The following is a 23219-nucleotide window of genomic DNA, read 5'->3' as shown; positions in this document are numbered from 1 at the left end:
AATTAAAGTTTAAGTCAATACAATGCAGGAAAGCTCTATAAATCTTTGTTTATAGTGTATATTGTACATACTATATATAAATATATTACTGTCAATAAAATCAAGATATATTTAATACACTGTGTGGCTCATGTCACTCTAAATGACAAGGTTATGCATTATTGTTTGGCTGCAGTATATCTAGTGTAGCAGTTCACACCAGGTAAACTCCTTCAGTCTTCTAATCATAATAGAGTGTCTACAGAATGTCTGTGAAAATTTTAACTAGAGCGCATCATGAAAAGCAAGAAGTACACACCTCAGTCTAGACAAATTTTTGGTTTTGCTCAGGCAACTGTTTTTTATTTTATTTTGTTTGTTATTTTGTTTTTTGTGATAGTTAATAGACAGTGCCTGGCATGTGCTAGGACATGGATAACAGAATACTCAATCTCACTTGTAGGCAAACGTTTAATATTTTTATCTTCTTCCCCTTTCTGCTTCACCCTATATTGATCATCCTTAATGACTCAGTAATGGCTGGACCAGGCCCAATTCGCTAGTAATCTATGGCAACAATAAAGATATTTGTTATAGATCTTTCACAGAAATTTTCATTTAAACATAACTGATCAGAGCATATGGGGCAGTAAAATATTGGATCAATCAGTCACAAAAATAATGTTACTGTTTTGAAAAGTCATGTTAATGTTTTAAATAAGCCCAGGTCGTCTCGTTTATCTTAAAGACTGGGCTACACTTGAACGATTTCAAAATTATGAGTAATCAAATAACTTGAATTTATAAAGATTATTAATATCTTGCCCTATTACAACACATCTAATTAATATAGGCCTAAAATTAATTGACTTCATCGGGATGAAATAACATGTTGAATAATTGAAACACCTTTAGCCTACATAATGTAACCAGAATGTAACAGACGTTTTCCACAAACTCGCAGAGCTCTCTGTTTGCAAGTAGGTCACGTTTTCTGGTTCAACAACATACCAATAAGAGAACAGAAAAAGACGAAGGGTGGGCGTTACCTGGGCGTTACATACTAAATTAAGTGACGTTTCACCAGTTCCCTCAGCAACGCCTGTTCAGTCACGCCGTAAAATGTCAAATTGAGTCGCAAATGTAAAGCGAGTAAGAACGAAGGTTGGTGTCATTCAGTGTCCGAAGAATTGAACGATCATACTTAGGTGAAATTAACAGTTCAACGTACTGTTGTGTTTGAGAAAACCCGAATTACTGGGTGAGTTGTTGGTTATTTTCCTTTGACATGTGATTATGTATATGGGATAGGGGTCTGTGGTTTCTGGTCCCGTGTCCTGCACCGTGTGTCGAGGACTAGTTAGCTAGCTTGGCGATACAATAGCTAGCATACGTAACGACACAGGGTAAGGCAGACGGATACTACAGATTCCTGAAGATAGGCCAAGGCTTGACGAGGACTGCATAAATTAAGACATTGTAGTAGCGAGTAATACTGTTTTGTTGCTGAATAATGTATGATTTAGCTAACTATGTAGTCGGTTAGTCGTAATGTCACGACCTATGACTCCCCGGTTAAATATGTCTGGCTGTATCATAAATCCAATGTCTGTAGTCAGATAAGTTAAACACTTGAACGTTAGACTACCCTATGCAGTAGGCTATTGAGGGTTTACATTACTAACTAGCTAGGCCAGCTAGCTTTATTGTTTAATTGGGAGTTCGGGGACAGCTGGCTAGCTAGAAACGGCCTAGCTTGTTAGCGAACTGTGGTTTTCTCATTACCGTAACGTAACGTTCCTTAGCTTTCTGTTTTATGCCAGCCTTTTAGCCATGCTCGGTAGTTAGCTAACGTTATCCTTTAGTGTGACGAATCACTGTTAACTAACTAGCTAGTGCTAGTTTGCTTTTATAGTGCTAGGCTAATGTTAGTGAACGTCAATGTAGTTAGCTAAGCTAGCATTATGTACCGGAAGTCACTGCTGTACTAACTTTACAATGTATGTAGCCTAGTAACGTTTACACTTTAAAATTATCTGAATTTACGCCTTTCGTTTTGTTTATTCAGTTACTAGTCGTTCGTAAATTTACGAATTCTCGATGTTTTTTTTTTTTTGTTGTTGTAGGTTTTGTTTTGTTTTTTGCTGTCACAAAATATTTATTTGACCGTTGACGTCATGAGCTTGCCTGGTACAAAAAAGAGAAACCGTTGTGAATTTCCACGAATAGTACGCCGGCCTGGGACCTCCTGGAAAAAAAAATCAAAAGGTCATGCGTGTCTTTAGTTCGGAATTCCTTTAATTACATGCATTTCAATCGAACTTATAAGTAACACTACAAAAAAATCTGTGTTTCAGAGTACTCAAGAAAGCTAAATCTCTAAATATGTATGAAATCTTTAAACCCTCCACAACATCCTCTAACGTTACTTCTGATGTGAGTTCCTGTTCAGAAAAATAAACCTGACTTTTCCATCTAAATGGTGGCTTCTCATCCACCCCGGGCAAACTAAGGCCTTCTGATCTTAACGAAGTGGTTTAGCTGAATGGGTAAGACAGGCAGGCTCGGCTGGAGCCATTTATTCTTTCAATGGAAGAAAATCTGCACTGAGAACTCGAGTGTTACAAATTTTACAATGTCACTCATCCTCTGCATTGTTCCTTTTCATCCTCAGCCTGGTGTTCTCAGGAGGGAGATGCAGCTTGCTTGAGCAAAGAGCGCCAGAACAAGCCGTGATGAGCAGCAAGGCTAAAGTGGGCGGCCACAGGAGGCTGTCGTCCTATGTGGTGGACAGCATGAAGACATCCAAGCCGGAGTCAGAGAGGGACTCTGGTTTCTCAGGTCCGCACACCCTCACCCCCCTCTGCTACAGAGGGGTTTGTTACTACAGATTGCAAATCTAGGTCACCATTTCCTCTGTTATGCCTGAGCCATGTATCATTGTTGAAGACCTTGTTTTCAAGGAATAGGCTTAGAATGCACCACTGGCTACCTTGGGGTTTTTTTTACCGGGCTGCCCAGTGCCCAAGCAGTGCTCAGAATGATTTATCGTAAATTAATCACTGGTGCTCCCAACTTCAAAATATTAAGAGCACCGGCAAACATTTAAGGAGTACTGGCAATAATTTATTTCTTTATTATTGTTTTAATTTCCCCAAAGATGCAGGTGCAGGTCTGTTGGATTAGTCAGCTATCTTGCTCATTTAAATTTTACTGTCTAAATTAGATGGATTACCATTCATTTTATTTGGCTAGGGAATTAACATTTCCTTAGAGAATCGAGTACTTCAAGTGAAAATGTGGTCTCTTGCGAAGTTTTTCTGTACATTTAATTTTAAATTGCAAGACACAAGTGTAGGTACCGAAGTTGCATGGCTGTTTCACAGATGTGCTCCTCATGCACTCAATTTTATAATTTAAGTTTTTGGTCACATGCAAACCAAAGAAAATTCATTGACAATGGGCATGATGTAGCATATGGGTAATGTCATATTGTCAGTCTTCTTTGGTTTTCCAACTGCGTGTTTTTTAACTGGAATGTTTGAAGAATGAAGTCGATAATTTACTAGCGAGTTCGCTTCAGTACATTTGTTGACGCGCCTTTATTTGAAAACGTGTGCGCCACAAGAAACGCAGTTTTAGCTTTTTTTGAAAGTTACGTGTTGCTTAACTCGGGTCTGCCCCTCCATTCTTAGTCGCGCTGTTTCTCGTGCTCTGCCGGAGGTAAAGAAAACCGTGTCGGTGACATGGATACGTGTCGATCAGGCTCTCTGATAACACTTCCATTGTGCGTTTTATCCGGGCGGTTTGGCGGCTGACCCGCGTTTCCTGTCCGCTTATCAGATGGCAGCTCGGGCTACTTGAGCGCCGTGGACCAGATGGACTCGGAGGACACCGGGAGGCGGGGCAGCCAGGCCGCGTCCCAGGTGGCGGTGATGACGGGGTCCTACCCCAGCCTCTCCCCGATGATCATCATGAACAACGTCGTCCTCAAGCAGGTCAGCCGGGTTCTTCCGCTCGCAGTGGGCTGTCTGCCTTTCCAGTTATTTTTAAATTATGAGAATTTAGTGTGTGTGTCTGTGTGTGTGTATATATATATTTATTTGTATTAGGGACGTTTACAGTTAACTGTTCGTTAATTCGTGAATAAGAATGTTGAGCGATTCATTTTATTGATTAAACGTTTAAATTTCATTAAACCATTTCAATGAATAGCATTGCATAGGTGATTAGATTTTGCCTTAGGGCATGTAAACAAGCTCATATTCCTTAACAAAAGGTACTTTTAGGTATTCGATTAGGTAATGGTATAGGCTATGTTGTTCATGTTACGACTCTGTTACAGCCTTCGGGAATGTAGCCTATTAGCGGTTAAATGGATAGCCTACCACTTGCACTATAGAATACGATCGGTAGAATGTCTTATTATAAGACCACGTCAGTGGCTACAAGTGTTATCAGAAATACAAAAAAAGAAAAAATAACTAAAGTGTTTAATTTGTTTTTTTACAAAGTTTTGCATTAATAAGCAATATCTTTTGTCACCTTCGCAGTGGCAGTTCAGCCAGCCTGTAATAAAAATGTCAGTCGTCCCTCTTGTCCTGTGCAGATTTCTCAGCTTGTGAATCCGTGTTTGTAAAAATTTGTTTGGTATATATTTGTATATATATGTATGTGTGTGTATATATATATATATATATATATATATTAAACGCACACTTTCGCAAAGGTATCATTAAAAAGCATCAGTTCAGTAAATTGCACAGTGTATGTATGTGTTCTGTATTGCTCTTTTGAATAATGAAGCTTTTGTCCTCCAGGTGGAATACGTAAATGTACAGTATAGTGAAACAGTGGTAGTGATTCTGACTCTCTTCGTTCTTCTAGCCGAACACACCAGCGCCAGCCCTGAAGCCCTGGGGGTTCCAGCCCACTGCCCTGGAAATGCTTCCTCAGCCCCAGGTGGTGTTTCTGCAGCCGGTGGTCTCCAACAGCACCGGCGCCTCGCACAAGAGCCCCGCCGACAAGCGACGGAAATCCCGGAAGTACCTGCCCATCCTCAAATCCTACCCCAAAATCGCGCCTCACCCCGGGGAGGGCCTCTCGGAGAAAGCCTCCTCCTCCTCCTCCTCCTCCAGGCCGAACGGTCTGTCCTCCGGCCAGGAGCGGCGTCACCGCCACCGGCAGAGACGCGACGCGCTGCCCGTCTGCCCGGTTCGGTCGGCCAAGCCCGCCGCTCCCGCCGCCATCCCGTCCGCCGCTGCCCCCGCCCCGCCCGTCTCTCTCTCCCGCTGCGCCCCACTCCCCACCCCCGGCGTCGCGGACACCGCCGCGACCGCTAACCCGGCTAACGGCCCGGGGCCGGCCCTGTCGCGGCCGCCCTCCGCCTCCCCCGCCCTGCCCCCCGAGACTGACGCCCTGGTGCCCTGGGCGTGGCCTACTGGGCCCGAGTCCCAAGATGACGGGAGCTGCCTGGGCTCCCTCCCCGATGGCCACAGCAAGCAGCAGCGCTTCTGCAACACCTACAACATCCTGCACAGGTCGGGCCTGCTGGGCATCACGCTGCGCACCAAGGAGCTGATCCGGCAGAACCGGCGCACCCAGGGCCAGCTGGAGCAGCTCAGGCAGCACGCCGGCCTGTTCGTGGAGGCCGTGTGCAGCGACGACCCGCAGGTCTGGACTAGGCTGCAGCTGAGCATGATGGAGACCGGCTCCGCTGGACCGGAGGAGCAGGAGGGCAGAGAGAAGGACACACTGAGCATGCTCCCCTGAGGCTGCGCTGTCACCGGGGGAGGGGTCATGCGTGTCCCTGACCCACCGGCTAACAAACGCACTGTTTAGTCTTAACCCCCCCCTCGCCGTCTGTTACCGAGTGACACTGCAGTAGGCTTCACTGTGCTTTCCCAGCAGTTGACCAGTGAGCATCGCGGGTCACTGAGCCTGCTGTGGACCTGGCAGCTCGGAACTTGCTTGGCACATTCGATGTAGAATCCAAGACAAAACATTCAATGACTAAACGCAAAAAAAATGCTGGTAAACAAATTGATTTGGAAAGTTGAACTTGACTGGCGAGGTCACGCTCGCTGCAGCTGTTCAGCTCAGTACCATTCATTCCCAGTGAACTGGCTTGTGTAGACCGGGCTAAGTGGGGATGCATTCTCTGCGGGTTCTGACTGATGAAGACGTGGAGCAGCGGTGAGAGTTCTGTCTCGAGTCTGCTGTGATTTATTTTTTTTTCTTCTCCGCGGGGCAAAGTCCTGTCCTTGCTTCATTCATAGTCTTAAACTGCTAAATGAGCCTAGCCTTGTGTAAGCTGTACTATTTTAGTAATGCCATAGGCAGTGTTTTTATTCTTTATTTGTATTCGGCAAATAAGTTATTCAAGCCTAACGTATTTATTTGGTGTATCCTCTTGCACTTGCGTCTTGTTGAAGAATATCTCCATTGAGCATCCAACTAAGTTGGACAGCATCTCATTCTAGCTGAAAAGCAACAGCATTGATTTGAAGCTTCTGTTTTCTATTGAGAGCTACGTTGTTTTTTTTTTTATCCCATGGTTTCTCCAGCTGGCAAAGCCATCGTATCAACAAGTGATTTTAGCTTGCGTTAGCAAGTGGTATGTTCGTGAATTTGGTGGACAATCTAATTGGTGTAAATGAAATGACTGGTGACCAACCGCGTGTGTGCGTGTGTGTGCACGTGCGTCAGGGCACACACAGTTCACGCTTAAAAAGGATGTTTACTGTTTTTAGGTAGACACTGCTTATGCCGCAGTTCATCTGTCCTTGAAAATATTTATGAAGACCCGCCTTATTAGCAGTGCAGTAGCTAAGCAAGAGCAAGTGCATACCAAATGTAAGCAGATGCTCACCAATGGGTGAAAGTAACAGTGAAAGAGAGTGGACATGGTATCCCTTCGTTTAAAAATGAACAACATGAAGAACTTTTCAGAGTATACCCAGCCTCTTTCCCTTTTATTAAAGTAATAAAGGACTAATAGTTACTGAAGTAACATGCATTCTGAATGCTTGCCTGCATTGTTTTGGAAGTAGATTATTTGAGTGTTTGGGGTATGATGTTGAGTTTGTACTTTGCCATCATAGTTGCTCGAAATTCATATGCTGTTAACACATGCTATTATTCTTGCTGGTTGTTCTTAGTATCAAAATGAAGTGAACATTACTGTACCTACTTTTGGATTTTATCTGATATTTTATCTTATCTTTTTTTTCTTTTTCTTTGGTGGGACAGTTGTGCTCTGTGATGATGCCTTTTGACTTCAGAGGGGTCATTGGACTAACTGTAAGACCATTTGCTTCCTGTTGAAAGAGCTAATTTGTCATTTTTCTTTACCCCTGATTGTGTTCAAGTGTTTAACACTATTTCACAAGCATGAGGAGCTGTGTTCATTTAGGTATTTCCATCATCTCTTGCCTGGCATGCCATTGCATAACAGTGTATGGAATCCATGTGCATTGTATGTTAATGTGTGCCCATAAATGTACAGTTGCAAGAAAAAGTCTGGGAACACTTTGGAATTACCTGGATTTCTGTATTAATTGTGGTTGGATCTTCATTTAAGTCGCAATAATGGACAAAAGCATTCTGCGTAAACTAATAACACACACAATTGCATTTTTCATGTTTGAACACATTATCCAAACATTCTCGGTTTAGGCTGGAGAACATACAACGGTTCACATATCTAGTATCAGACTTGCACAATGGCTAGGAGGGATTTCACTCCATTCCTATTTACAAAAGTGCTTCAGTTCATTGATATTTCTCAGATTACTTGCATGAACAGTCCTCTTTAGGTCGCGCTACAACATTTCAATTGGGTTAAGGTCTGGTCCAACAAATGCATTTTCTTCTGTTTAAAACATTCTCTTGTTGATTTATGCAGGTGTTTTTGGTCATTGTCTCACGGCATCACCAAACTTCTATTAAGTTTCAGGTGACAAACTGCTACCATGACATTTTCCTATTAATTTGCTTGATACTATTTTGAATTATTAGATCCCTCAGTGATTACAATCTGTTCAGGCCCTGAGGCTGCAAAGCAGCCCTAAGACATGATGCTCCCTCCACCATACTTCACAGCTTGGATGAGGTTTTGGTGTTGCAAGAAGTACTGTTGTTTATTATTAGTTTAAGCAGATTGTGTTTGTCTATCATTGAACCTTGATGAAGATCAGACCATACTTAATGAGTAAATAATGCGGAAATCCAAGCGAGTCCAAAGGGTGCACAAACGTTTTCGTGCAACTGTAGCTCAACTTCCCCGCCACTGTTTGTGGGGTGGCGTTTTTGCTAACGAGAGTTCATTGTACTGAACCGCTTCATACAACGGTCACAGCGTGTACTTGGGAGATGGTGAAAGACTTCAGTGTTGCATGTCAGAAGCGATGGTCTTCTCCGCTCATTTCTGTTGGAATGGATTAAACTGGTTTCATGTGAAAGCCGAAGGCGTGGCCATTGTAATGAGTGGTGCTGCACTCGCCTTCAGGCCTCCCCTGTTGGGTATTACCGTTTCAATGGCAGCCATGGTTATCCTTTCTGTTGCTGAATTATCAGTACACTTAAAATGTCATGATGTCATAATTTATTATTGCTCTGGAATAGTGACATCATGTAATCTCTGTTTGTTCATTTTCAGTTTATATGTTTTTTTTTTTTGCTTATTAATGTGTTTAAAGTGTCTGTAAATAACAAGCTTTTTTTGAATTCCTCTGTGTGCCACTGAAAGTTATGTGTTCTTAAAATGTGACTTGTGCATATAATGTACTAGACAATGGGTCTTAGACAAATGTGTGTGTGTTTGCGTGCGTGCGTGTGTGTGTGTGTGTGTGGTTGCTGCTGGTATTTGGTCATCTTCTAGACTTTAGGTAGAACTTGAGCTACTTCCTACCTTTCTATATCTGTGTGCACAGCAGTGGCTAAATGAAAGCCAGTCAGTGCGCACGCAACGGCCTATTTGCACTGCATTGCTGCCGGTGACTATAACATACCACACATCTTGTTGTGTTCCTCAGAAGTAAATAATGGGTGGACATTTGGATTTTCAAAATGTACAGTGGTGTAAACTACACTGGATCGCTGAGATTTTTTCAAATTTTATTTAATTTTTATTATGTTTTGTAGCCTGCCCTCTCTATGGGGTGAATTTAATCTAGCCATGATGGTGCTTTTTCCTTTACTTGAGCAACACGTCAACAAGAGTAAGAGTTTAACTACGCAAAGTAAAGGACAAAGTTCCTTAGTTGTTTGAAGGAATGCACTCTATTATATTTGCCTGTGTGCATATGTTTTGCATCGGTTAAGTATTCCAACCAGGTGGAATAAAGTGTACTCCGGGTGGGGGGGGGGAAGCACATGGTTACGGTTTGGAAATACTGCTGTAAGGAGTAGCTTGTCTTAATTGTTGGATAGTTGTAGCACAGTAGTGAGTTTTACTTGGTTTTCGAGAGAATTTTAGTCACAATAGTTAAGAAACGTACTTTGATATTTGTGGAAAAGCAGTACCTCGTGAATTTAACACAGGTTTCCCTGTGTTTTGCAGTAATGTACTGACTTTACAGATGTGAATTGTTTTACTGTCCATAAGGAACCACAGAAACATGTTGTTTGATGTGATTTTAGGAGGATTGGCAAAAACATTTCATTTTATCCCAAACGATCAATGTGTAGCTCATCCATTTATTATGAATCTGACTTTTTCTAAAGCGTTGACATTCAAACATGCCAATCTTCTAGGTCATTTAGGGCATAGATATTTATAAAATCTCTTGTTCTCTCTCTGTAGTTAAGTGTTTTCAGTTCTTTTTTTTTTTGCACTAGGCATTATGTTGGTTGGAAAGATTTACTGCGGATTTGTAACCAAAACAAGAGGTTGAAAAAAAATAATTGGAAGACTAATGAAGATCTTGCACCATGAAATGGGTTGAGAAGCTATGCAACATTTGGAATTGGAAGACGGCACAACGATACATTGTTTCTATCATTTCTAGTTTGCTGAAGTGCTCCTTTTTTTGTACTTTTTTAATAGACCATTTGCATTGACATGTTTGCTTAATAAATGTTTTTTTTCCTTAAAGGGCTGTCTCATTGCGCTGCTGTGATTTGTGTGGTGCTTATGAAAATTATATATAGAAAAGGACATGCCGAGAATTTTAAACACTTTTATTGGTTTAACAAGAAAAATTCTAGCCAGTTAAGGACTTAAAAGTACACAGTTCTACAAAGCATGTTCAGATAAAACCTGGTTGTTTCATCATTCTGTTACCTTAACAACTGAACAAGTATTCTGTGTAAGCTTCCGACATGTGTTTTGTATAATTAAGTTTAAACAAACACTTTATATACGAAGGATATATATCTATGTAATACACATACAAAATGTCCGAATGTAATTCTGTATTCGTGAAATAATGTCATTACACAGAAGCCTTTCTGTGTTTGGTCTAACTTCAACAAAGCAGCATGTACTTAATTTAAGACATGGGATGTGTGTGGATTCACAAGCCTTATTGGCTGGAACATGGTTTTTTTATTCTCCATTTTGTTCTCTCTGATTATAGAGAGGTCAGAGAAAGGTTCATTGGATAGTCCCCACAAGGATTACCACCTCCCCTTTTCATCATCACAGTACATTGTGTTCTAGGAGCTCACTGAAATCTTGTTCAGCTTCTTGGAACAATTGTTTATTTGCCAAATAATGTGTGTGCAAGTAATTCCTCACACTTAAAAGCAGGGGCTAACAACAGAGATGTTTGAAATAATGAATATGCTTATAAACATACCAAAATGTACATTCTTTGTGACACTCTTGGAAAGTCGTAGAAAAGTTACATTCTTGTAGCGTGCACACCCTGTGGCAGTTTCCTGTGATCGAGGCTAAAGGTCATTGGCATTTCAGAAAGGTATTTATCACCTGCGGGTCTCATTTTTTTTAAACGTTCTGGTAAGTAGCCCTTCCGGTTTTAAGGATGTACCCAATAAGGACACTGGTAATCCCTGAAATGTACAAAACAAAAGAAAATTTCTTTCAGCCTGTGTTTTTGTCCTGAAGATTATTTTTACACTGATACACTGATACAAGTTTTTGTCTTACTTAATGGGTACTCTTAATTAAAGAAGAATGTAATGAGTAAACCCTTCCCTGGCAGATACCCCCCTTGAATCCGTTCATACAGTTTCAGACACAGTAATGGATATTGAGTCCTTGATTTATAGCAGGAGCTCAATATATTATGTATAATACACTAATTGCTACCAAAGCGGGTGGGGAGACATCACTTTCTACTTTCCTTGATTGCTGATATTAAGCAGTGCTAAACCTGAAAGGAAGAACTGATAAAGCATGTGCAACAGAGATGCTTCATTAGAGATGACATTATACTCCAGGGTAGTAAACAGAAAATGAGAGCGCTGCCTGTTCATTGTAACACTGTAGGCAAGAACACTGGCAATTTATGGTTACTTTGTATTAAGTTCAATATCATTCAATAGTAATGAACTTACGAAACCACTCGCTTACTCATAAGGCATCCTCTTTCACTCACAGTATTGGCAGAGATTCATCACCAACCATAACTCTTTACCGCCTCAGGGTCACACGCCCTACTGGCTCACCTCAAGAAACATGCAGGTTAATTAGGAGAGTAATTACATTGCTTGTTCTGACACTCTCCTACCGTTGCCATCTCTTGGTCATGATGTTTGGTGACAAAGGACTGAAACATTTTCACTACACCATGCTGCACTATGCTGCACAAATGTGGTCGACATCAGACATCAAACGCCCAGTATTGTTCATCTGGTATCACAGACTATTTAACTTTCTCACCATATTGCATTAGTCATACAGAATGAAGAGCATAATAACCAAGTGAAAGTGAGAAATGTCAGCCTAGATTATCTAGTTCAGAACATCATGTTTCGGAATGCATGTTTTCAAATGACAACAAAAGCATTTTTCTATAAATGGTTCTCTTGTGCAGGAAATCCTGCTTCATGAGACAGATCGACACATGAGGTGAGTTGCACAGGCCTTTGAGAATGACAAATGGCACAAGACTTCTCCCAAGGTGGGCCTGGGCGTGGGTGTGGGCTCAGTCATGCTTGCGGGCATCGCTGGGCGAGGCCTCCACTGTCTGCACTGGCAGGAAGAAGCCCAGTACCCAGCGGGTGCCAAAGACGTCGCTCAGATTGGCCCTCCAGGAGGAGCGCGCCTCCACCAGCTGGCCCCGTCGAAACTGGCACCAGGTCTGGCCCCGCGCCACCAGCAGCACCTGCTGGCAGCAGAAGCCAGCGCAGGTGAGGCCGATGCCCAGCCACACGTACAGCATCAGCACCAGGAAGAACTGCAGGCCAGATACGGTCCCTGAGAGGAGGACAAAGGGGCGCCCTTCAAAAAGCCGCTACATCACGTCACTGCCTCTAACAACTGATCCAGTGTATTTACAATGAAGTGCTGAAGTGACTGCTGAACATACAAGAGGACGTTATTGTGCGTGCTACCAAGCAGGATGAACAGGAAGCAATGCTAAGTATAAAATGTATGTAAGTTTCTTAGATTTGTTCTGGGCTTTCTTATCATTACAGTGCCATGTACTATTACTTGGCGTGTAGTGAGTGTATTTATAATTCCGTGATACATTTCAAGGAGAAGACAGCACCATTTATAGTCATGCATGGTGATAGCTAAAAAAGTTTTGACCAGTAACATCTTTACATATATTCCTGTATTGCTACTGTTGTCTCAATTTAAATAAAATGAATGAAATAGCAAGAACTTCTAGGAAAAACAAGTTTGGATGAGCTATATACTTCAATGCATATTAAGATTTTCAGTCCTCCTTTTTTGAAAGGGTGCCAACTGTTCTTTATATCTGGGGGCATGTTTTTCATCATCCTTGATTTGTATTTATGTTTGCATTCAATGCCTCGGTTTCCAGTCAAAACAGTGACCAATTAAACCCACACCTTTGGATACTGAGAACAGTCAACAGCCCCTTAAAAAGGCAAGCTTGTGAGCCAGAGCCAGTAATCCCATAGTATAGTGCTCAATTGTGTTCATAAACAAAGGCTTCAGTTTATAAACACAGATAAACAAGGTCGATAATTTAAAAACAGGAACCAAATGAGAGATAGTCCTAATTTTCTCATCTCTGTTAATTTGTTTCTCAGTGGAGATTCCCTTAACCAAAGCCAGTCGAGGCATTGTAACTGAAACAGGTGTAGCAGAAATAGAAAATCATCAAATTCCCAAAATTCAGTGCTTCACTGAATTTCTGAATAAATTCAGAATAAATTCAGAATTATTCGAAAGACCGGAAATAAGCGCACTTAGCACGTGAACTCACCAAGGAAGAAGTAACCAGTGGAAAGCGGCAATAAGGTGAGGAAGGTCAGTGGGTTTTCGAATGAAATTGAATACTCCACTGTGAGATAAGCCACTCCCAGAACCAAAGAATACAGACAGGTGCACGAGGTATAGATGCAAAACATTATGAAGTAGCGCATGTTTCTGTTGCCAATACAGTTTCCCGTGAAAAAACAGTGGTGGTCTCTTTTCAGGATCACTTTTTTGCAGAGTTTGCAGAAATGACGGCCGTTCAGGAGGTAATGAGCGTCCACCCGGTCCGGGCAATCTGGCGAACACATCGGTATTACATTTTCATTCGCGCTCTCTGCTGGGTGTCTAATCGTCATTGTGTAGTTACCCAGAGCATTCAGCATCAGGTATAGGAAAACGACGATATGGAAAAAAGTAGCAGCGCTTAGTTGGGTGCCCGGAGTTTGGAAAATTGTTGGTATGAAAAAGTAAAAGTGCAGGCCAAAGGTTACTATTGTCGCAGTGAAGAAGTAGGCGGGGGCGATAGCATTGAGGAGTCTGAGTTTCAACATTCTGATATACATTCCTGTGAAAATAAACAGTCATTAATTGAGCAATGTTACATTGGCTGAATGCTCAATATGAGAGATTCAGACGTGGAAACTATAATCTACTTTGCACCAAAGATTGAACAAGTGCAGTAAATAAATCAGGTCACGTTTATTTGGAGAATGTAGAACGTAAGCTAGGCTACTTGGTTAAAATGACTAATGTCACAAGATTGAGGTTTCACTGCCTGATATTTATACACCCCTATAATTTCTTAAAATAACAGGTTTATTGGCAGGGGCGAAATAGAAATGGCACCCACTCTTTTTTTCTTTTTCTTTTTTTTACAATATAGTCAATATTATAACCCTATATCACGTTTTGGTTAAAATATTACTGTAGGCCCTTGAAGCCTTTTGAACTTTAGTTTAACTACAAGCTATGTTCCCATACAATCTTGCTCAAATTAGGCTAACAATTGATTTTCAAAAATAAATCTGCTAATCTGGATCTCAAATAGGCTAACACATTGTGCTCTTTGAGACAAAGCTAACATAGGCAATGAACAATGCCCTATAAACCAGCTATCCTGGCGATCTTACCTGTGTCGATTTAGCTGCACAGAAGAGTTAGCCGGTTAAATCCAGATATATCACGCTCCTATGTCTGCCTCTGGTGGGTGAAAAACGTGACATTTTCATCTTTACAGAAACGAAAACAGCACAATTACGAAACATTTACTGCGGTCGTTCTATGGCAGAACTTAACAGCCCATTCACTTGAAATGACGAACGACGCATCAATACATCACCAGTGAATTATCTACATCCTTTTAATTTGTGTCCAACTATAAATGCAGAAATATTCTCTTGAAACGTAAGAAGTTAAATAACTGTGCAAACTGTGCTATGTAGGAAATCCCTCAGTGGTTTTGATTTTATTTTAGACATTGCGTTATATATAAGGAAGGCTGTGAGAGTTTAATTCAATCGTTTAAAAACAAATACCTTCCGTTTCGCAATGCATAGCGACACATCGGCATGTGGCAAATGCAGTAATGCCGATAAATACTGGTTGAACTTTAGATTAATATTGTTGATTATATCTTATGTATGAAATTGTTATTCTTTATATCGCATTACGTCGTGAACTGAATTGTAAAACATCCATTACCTGCCGTCAGCTTCTTTCATACGACGGAGCTGTTCTTTCAGCACCAAACCACTAAAGCTCGTGCACGGACACATCAACAGGGATGCACAACCACAATTCTATGTGCACAACTCATTCAAAAAACAAGGAGATTCCTTGCTGCCAAGAAGATCCAAATGTTAGCTTTTGATACTGCCGCTGTGTTGAGGATTGTGTAGCACCGCCTACTGGTGTGGACACCAACATTACTAATACAAAACAACCCAGGTAACGGTGAGATTTTCCAGATAAAAACTTGCGAACTTATTTTGCCTCAATTCTGCCTCACAGTCGCCTTGGACTATATTAATAGGCTAGATCATATGCATGTATGTATGTATGTATGCATTCATGCATGCTTGCACGTATGTATATATGTATTCATTCATTCATATGTGCATGAAATATATTGGCGAGAGGCCATCCCCATCTTCAGTTAATGGATTCATATAGTCTGATATGTTACCAGCAGATGTCCCCATTCAACCATTAATAACAATTCCGACCTTTGAATGTCAACAATTGTAGTTGACTACGTTTTGTGACACCGTGACCTGACACATGCTTATTGTTAAAATAATACACTGTAATCTTTTTGAAAATGTTTGTGATTTGAAATTGTTATATGGTAGAACATTCAGAGAAATCAGTGTAGTATTTTAAACTGTTTCCATATACACAAAACTACAGAATTGATACTGTTACTATTCTTTCTTGCTGTTTTTCTTTTCAGAATATAACTGATTGTGAACAATTCAAGAACATGCATTCAGCTTAAATACATAGATAAATATATGAGGTAATACATGAAGGAACGTAAACAATGTTCATGATAATTCCTAGTTTGACCATGGTCCCTTGTCTTGAATCAGGTGTGAATTTTTAGACGGTCCCTGAGCCTGTGGGAGTTCCTCTTGGTTCTCGGTGCTGATGCAGAAAACCAAGAGCATCCTGACCTGACGTTGACGAAAACTACCGTTGAAAAGGTGAGCTATTTTAATTGTGTGTTGGCTGTCAGTATTACTACTAATTATTTCGAAATATCATAATTATTTTTGTCACGCATGCGGTCTGAATGCACGCAGTCCAGTTATCGTTAAGTTGGCTATATCTTTAAAAAAGTGGGTGGATTGATTGAGCAGTTGTGTATGGATACTGCAGTAGTGAACATAACAAAACAACCAGCAGAAAAACACATTGAAATTGATAGTGCGCGTGTTCTGCATGGGGATATTACACAATGTGACATTAGATGAGGAGTTAAACGAGTATTTGAAAAATGTTGTGCTTCATTATTAGCACAACTTGGTTTTAAAGTGACTCCGCCCATTGGGGACCCCGTCTCCCCGAAGGAATTTTCTCCATCAGTTAAAATGTATATGCTTCTTGCGTTTTTCAAATTAATCATTGCTAGGTTATATTTCTAGTGTTTTAGAGCACGTTTCTCAATACAAGAAGCAAGCATTGATATGTAGAACGATTGTCGCGATAAATATTCGAAATATTGTTGTCAGTTTAGGAATTAAAAATGAATTCCATGTGATAAAGATCGATGTAAAATAAACCGACGATAGTCATACGTGCATGTATAGTGTCTTTAGAAACAATGCAGTTATCATGCTGTAGGACTTACTAAGCCACATGTTAACAGTGGCCAGAAAGCAATGTGTGTGATGTGAGTGTATTTTGGATATATGTTACGAAAGCAGACTTGTTACTTCAAAACATTTTAAAGACATACTGAATGTATGAAAATGGCATACTTTCGCTGCGGATTGAAATTCATTGACCACAATCCATATTCCCTTCCAGACTGGAATATTCTTTGTGACCTCATAGATATAAGGAACAATAATCAAAGTCCTAATTTTTGTGTGTCCTTAAAAGTAGACAAAATAACAAGAATAACAAAAACAATCTAATCTCTGTCTTTGCAGCAGTATGCTATTGAAGTTTTTGGCCCAAAAGTAATTGTAAAAAAGTAATTTTAAAAAATCATTGATTTCATTCTTCAAAATGTATTGTGCAGTTTTTTATTTATACTTTAAACTGATTACTTACATTAAAAGTAAAGGTAATGTGCCTGCTCCAGTGAGTGATGCAAGCCAAATCTTGGAAATTCAGGTACAATATATAAATGACTTTTTGTTATAATAAGAAGTGATGGAAAGCCTGTCTCCTTGGTATAATGCAATACATACCAGTTTGTTATTGTTGTTGTTCTTGCTGTTGTTTGTAAAACAACCATGTCACATATATCATATCATAATGATTTAGGGTGTAGTGCTTGTATGCTAATAATGCATAGAATGGTAACATGTTTTAGTTTTTTAAAATAAGAGCTTATATACAACCATATCATATGCACTATATAATATATTTTATTATCATAAATAAACTGTTCAAACAGGATAAATGAATGACTGTTGACAAACTTTTTCTGTGGATTATCGTATCCCCTGTCTACATTAGTTAGTTGTGTATACTGTCTGGTAAATTTACCAGGCTTTTGCACAGGCAACTACCTGAGGCATTTCCGCTGAGCTCTATGGTATATTTGAGCATTTAGAATCCACTTTTATACAGAAATATGAATATGATAATGTGAATTGGCTATTATTTGCAGTGGGTATTGCTGCTTGTGAGTTTGATATTTATGAATATCTGTTGTAATATGTGGCCTCACATTTCCATTTTTCCCCATTAAGAATATTGGCTGAAACACTTCCAAATGTGTTGTACATCTTGTTGACATTTGTGGTATTCAAAGCTTTTAAGGAAATAAGCTTTTCAAATGCCATAATTATAATTGGTTTGTGACTGTTGGTCTAAAACCTTTCCTGCCCTAGGAATTGGCATCTTATTGGGTCATTTGTTTTATCTTTCTGGCTTAACTTGCTCAATAGCTGTAATAAGTGTACCAAAAGGAAAGTCTATTTAATCTCAGAAAACCTATGTTTATTATAACATTGAATACAAACATTATTTCTGTATTTCACAGATTTTCATAAGGCCTCATATTTAATTCAGTTGCAGTTCAGCTTTAGTTTAGGGCCAGTGAAATGATAATGAAATATTTTCTTATTTTTTTTATTTTTTGAAGGAGGACAGTCTACATTCCTTATCCATTCTTTCACTTTTCTCAGAAAGGGGAAGTAAAGCAGAGAAGATTTGTCTCTAGAAAGGTATTGGTCCTCAGGTTGGGTGCAGAAAAATAGGAGACCAGGTGCATTTTTCCTCTTAAGCTTTCTATTGAGTCTGCAGTTCTGTTTCAAGGCTTTTAATTTGACACATACAAGGTCTTTCTTTGATTCCTTTCCTTCTCCATGATGTGTGCTTCCGGAGTCTTTATTTTCACAGTTGCATGTTTCAGAGAATATGAGATGGGATGCGCTTCCTCGTTTTTAGTATTGCATGTCTTGCCCTTCGCTATAATGCAATACATTTCACTGTGGAAACAATCCGGACGTCTTCAGCATTCACAATAGAATGTAAGGGACAGGACAGCCATGGGAGAATTAGTGGAAGCAAGCGTTTTTTTTTTTCTCTCTTCTCTCAAGAAAGGGAAAGGATATTTGTTGAGACATTTTTTTTCTCCTCGCAACAGACGCATTAATATTGCAACAAGCTTTCAGTTTTCAGAATGAAAGTTGATATACTGTAGCAGGGAGATGGACCCCAGTTTAAGCTGCTTGGTTCTTTAAATATTCATCAGCATTAAAAATAAGAGGTTAACAAAGCTCTGCGGGACCACTGGAATTAAACTTAAGCTTTGATGTCCAAAGGTGCAAGCCCTTCTTGTGTGACTGTGAGCGAACAGGGATTTGTCCTCCTGTATGCCATGGCACGCTCGCATGTCTAAGCTGCAGTGTCTCACAGGAAGGAGTGTCTTTGATCAATAGTCCATCTGCCTATGAGTTGACAAGCCAGTTTTATTCTAAAACCACCCATCATGGATCATGCTTTTCATATTACTTTGCTCAGAAAAAAAAACATTTCTCCACCAACAGAAACATTGCACATTGTACTACTAGTGTTCAGTTGTTGTATTTTTATGTCTGAAATGTTTATGGAAGAAGGTCTAACATGGAAGAGATTAATACTGTGTAATGTCCCAGGTTCTCTGTCTCACTAAGCTTTGGTTAGATATTCCTCTTCACAGCACCCTGCTGAAGTCCAATTTTTGGCAGGATCCTAAAGTAAATTAATTAAATTCCGTGAAATTAAAAATTTAATAAGAAATCCAGAAAAGACAACTGATCAGTAAGGTAGTTGAGCCATTTTATTTAGTTGTAAAACTCTAGAGAGCTGCTGCCCTGTGTAGTTAGGGGGGGTATTGGTAGCACTCACAGAGCTGGGGGAGGGGATTTTACCAACTATCATGAATGCACCATCTCTTTTTCCCAATTTCCCCGATACAGATGGCACCCTTGGCAACTGCCTATACCACCTAAACATAGAACCAGCCCTGTCCTAACCTATCCTTTTTGGAAAAAATGAAATCCAGAGCAAGATCTTAAGGTACTGCTGTTTGGATGGGGTGTTAGGTGTCTTGTTTGACTGTTCTAAAGTCCTGGACTGAAGTTAACATGGCGTCATGGGAAGAGAGGGCCAGAGGATGCTGAGAGATGTGGTTCATTTGGCCTCTTGCATGTAGAAGTGGCATAGTGCTCCTTTTGTTTATCATTGATCTGTATTCTCTTCACAATGGAGGGGATGCTCCCCAGTAACTGTGATGTGGAATCGTTTTTCCTCTACCTCTATTCTCAACATCAGTACTGCCATTATTGCTTCCTTGGTTGATGTCCTGCTTCCTGGGAGTGTCAGTAAATTTGCATTGAGGTGCATCTGAGTGTCTTGTTGGATTCCTTTCTGATAAGTACAGTCAGGAATGCATGGACACATGCACGTGTGCTTTTACAAACATTTATCCTTACTTATATCCATAACCACAATCATGTTTTCTCAGAAACACACACATACGCACATGCTTGTGCACACAAATGCACGCACATGCTGCGTCAGCAGATCGACTTCCTGGGCCATATTATTCCACTGTGAATCTCATCAATCATCAACTCTCTGCAGTGAAGATGAGAAGCCCCCGCCTATCCTGTATCCTATCCTGATGCATTCGTCTCTCGATCAACCAATCTCTGACTTGCTGCTTCCTCTCCAGTCACCTCGGAAGTCTCTGTCATTTGCTCTTTGGAATGAGAAGGTCAGTGTGCGGGGTGTCACCCCATATAAGAAACCAGGCTGAATCTGACACCTTCACTCCCCCAGCCCGTGCTGGTTGTTGGGTGTAGTAATAAGAACTCTGAGCGGAGGGCATGGGAAATCAATGGGATCTCAAAGGAGTGGCACTGTGTGGTGCAGCCCCCTAAGTCGCAGAAGATGGATCCTGTTCATCCCTACTGGAAAGAATTGTGGCTATTAAGGGGTTTTAATTGGAATTGCTTGCTACTTTGCTTTGATGAGCAATATCTGTGTGTATTTCTCCTTCGTTTCCCTTGTGATGCTGGCATATTGCTGGAAAAGTCTGATGCTCGTCCGTGACTCATCTCTTCTCATCTTGTGAATGTTCTGAAGGCCTGTTCTCAGATCTCCTCCCTCATAATTTTTGACCTGTGAAAATATCGACTCTCATGATTCATGAAAGCTACGTGCTTAATTAGACCGGGGAACAATTTCATACCTGATCAATGAACGGAACCAAAATAATGTCTCTATTTGACCTCCAGGCGCTGTTCTGGTTCCCTTAGTTACTGTACCAGTGTTTTCCCCTTGGGATAACCCAATGCTGCATGATGGCAGATGAAGACAAATGGGTTTTAATTTACAGACCTCTCTCTTTCTAATTTGCTCTTTCTGCATTATAGCTCACTTTAACCGCAAAGGGCTATAGAGGAAAGGAGAGGAGATTAAGATCTCCTTCAAAAGTTAAGGATGCATTTCAATAAACACCATTACACACATGCCAGCTTCTCATTCACACCTTATATACAGCCTCTGTTTAACTTCAAGGATACTCGGGACACAGGAGGCAGCAGGTGTCCTATAGGGCACTTCCTTTGCTGTGCATTTTATTCAACGCACCATCTTCTGCTTCCTTATTAACTGCTGCAGCACCTTCCATCCCATACAGACAATCTGAGATGCCCTGTATTGTTGGAGTAGGAACGCGTAACTGTTGTGTGACTGTATCCATTCCATATTTATTCTCTTATTTTTTTCCACTGCTGTCTATGTTTTTGTGCTTGAAATCCCTTCGGGAGCACAATAACAGGCGCGTGGGTGAATAATAACTATTTTCAATGCAGATGACAACAGTTGTTTCCCCAAAAGTGACATCTTTATACCTTGTGTATTGTGTTTAATTGGGTGGCATGGGTTCATCGCCGTGACAGCCTGGCACTCCTACTCATTTCCTGTCTGTCACATCGGCTTCTCACCACTAAGTTGAGAATGGGAATTAAGGAGGCCCACATTTTATTTCCCCTTGTTAAATGGATATATTTAGAAATTTAGCTCATCTCACTAGTTAATCACTGTATTTTGAACAGATTTTCAGGTCTTATTAATAACTTTTTTTCAGGTTTTGCATAGTGTTGCCTCTCAGTACATCTCAGAGTTACCTGTTCAAGCATCTCCTGGTTTTCTGTCCCCAGAAAGCATGATTTAAAAAAACCTATTTAACCAGACAGAAGATGCCAATCAGAACAATCAGGGCTCAAGAGTCTTCTCTGGAACATCCTTCTGAAAAATACATTTTTAAAACTTTCTTTTTATCATTTATAAATTTTATTTATTTCATTTTAATCTTAATTATTTTATATTTTCTTGTTTTTTAGTTCTTACAACTTATTTAAGTTTTTCAACCAATATTTTGAATGTTTGAAAAGTGTTTATTATTAATTCCTCCATCAACAGAGTTGACGGTGGTTGTGTTTTCACCCCATTCCATCTGTCGGTTTTTGTCTGTTTGTTAGCAGAGTATCTCCAAAAGTTATGCATGGATTTGAATGAAACTTTGTGGAAGACTTGGTATTGGGGCAAGGATGGACCAATAAACACCAACTGGCCAAAGGGGGGTGTGGCAGTAGGTATGGCTTTTCACAAAAATGGCATATAAATTTCAAATGTATTTGCATAATTCCACAGAACTTTGGGCAAAGGATAATTTGGGGACAAAGAATAACTGATTGGTTTTTCACACCAGTTGGCCAAAGGGGGATATAGTGGGTGTGGCTTCTCACAAAATGGCATGTAAATCCCACATAATACCACAAAACTTTGTGGGAAGTGTTGGTCATGAGGCAAGGAAGAACAGTTTTTTTTTTCACCAATTGCTCAATGGGTGTGTTGGCAGGGGCCATGGCTTCTCACAAAAAGGCATGTAACTTCCAAACTGATTGACATAATACCCTGAAACACCTTGTGCATCTACTGTATCAGCAGGCGGGTGCTGGGGAATTATTTTCTGGCCACTGAACAAATAGTACTGATTGGCTATGTGATGTTGCAATGACTGACTAAAATGCTTAAGAGTGGCTGGAATTTAAACAGGCGTGTCTCATGCCCGATTTGAGACACAGTCATGAAAATGCATGCAGCTCCTGATGTGAAGGGCATGGAAGAAATTATTAACTTTTGATAAAAATCCAACATGTGGAACTGGCATATCTTGACAGTCGCATAGCGTTGGCAGAGATATGCGCTCAACTGAGTGCCATCTTGTTGTTGTTGTTATTATTATTATTATTATTATTATTATTATAAACTCACAGGTTGAGCAGGGAATTTGGGAGCTGCATCAGAGTAGTTCCTACCAGCTGCTTTCTGTCTCAGGGATTTGGTCTCCATAGAGACAGGCCCTACCCCTACATACAAGGTTGTGAATGGAGAGCCACTCATGATGTTTAATTCACAGTTAGGCGGTATTTTCTCTAGTCATAATATTACAAATGTGTGATTCGGTGATACGGTGAAGTCAAATAGGCATTAATTTGAAATATTTTCATATTGTTTGTACTATTTAGATCAGGGACAGTTCTAATCTTAGAGGCGCACAGTGCAGTGTCTGTTCTGTATTAACACAAACGTATTAACTGTAATGCTAAAGAACTGAATTGGACAGTAAATCCAGAAGATTAAACCA

General features: G+C 40.3%; 3 protein-coding genes across 6 annotated transcripts in view; 2 read left to right on the top strand and 1 right to left on the bottom strand.

Annotated features, from left to right (window-relative positions):
• The first annotated feature begins 1073 nt into the window (after positions 1 to 1073).
• On the top strand, positions 1074 to 10075 carry cipca (CLOCK-interacting pacemaker a). 2 transcript variants are annotated; one of them, XM_064328829.1, is made up of 4 exons: positions 1074 to 1240; positions 2654 to 2820; positions 3823 to 3977; positions 4867 to 10075. In XM_064328829.1, exons 2-4 carry the CDS (start codon positions 2715 to 2717, stop codon positions 5749 to 5751), a joined length of 1146 nt encoding a protein of 381 aa, XP_064184899.1. In that variant the 5' UTR covers positions 1074 to 1240; positions 2654 to 2714; the 3' UTR covers positions 5752 to 10075. The 2 variants fall into 2 exon arrangements, with proteins under 2 accessions (XP_064184899.1, XP_064184908.1); XM_064328838.1 differs by lacking the exon at positions 1074 to 1240 and adding an exon at positions 1273 to 2528.
• Positions 10076 to 10146: 71 nt separating this feature from the next.
• On the bottom strand, positions 10147 to 15198 carry zdhhc22 (zinc finger DHHC-type palmitoyltransferase 22). Its single transcript, XM_064328850.1, has 4 exons — positions 15041 to 15198; positions 14470 to 14539; positions 13347 to 13904; positions 10147 to 12364 (listed from the first exon to the last, which is right to left on the bottom strand). Exons 3-4 carry the CDS (start codon positions 13900 to 13902, stop codon positions 12093 to 12095), a joined length of 828 nt encoding a protein of 275 aa, XP_064184920.1. The 5' UTR covers positions 13903 to 13904; positions 14470 to 14539; positions 15041 to 15198; the 3' UTR covers positions 10147 to 12092.
• tmem63c (transmembrane protein 63C) overlaps positions 13526 to 23219 on the top strand; it is a 59797-nt gene continuing 50103 nt past the window's right edge. For all 3 annotated transcript variants that reach the window (XM_064328816.1, XM_064328801.1, XM_064328806.1), the window contains exons 1-2: positions 13526 to 13605; positions 15931 to 16044. The gene's annotated coding sequence lies outside the window, so the exon portion shown is untranslated. The remainder of the gene's footprint in view (positions 13606 to 15930; positions 16045 to 23219) is intronic.

The sequence above is a fragment of the Anguilla rostrata genome, chromosome 1 (genome assembly GCF_018555375.3).
Source record: "Anguilla rostrata isolate EN2019 chromosome 1, ASM1855537v3, whole genome shotgun sequence".
Lineage (NCBI taxonomy): Eukaryota > Metazoa > Chordata > Actinopteri > Anguilliformes > Anguillidae > Anguilla > Anguilla rostrata.
The sequence above is the reverse complement of the archived record's forward strand: the minus strand, read 5'-3'. Positions and strand labels throughout refer to the sequence as shown.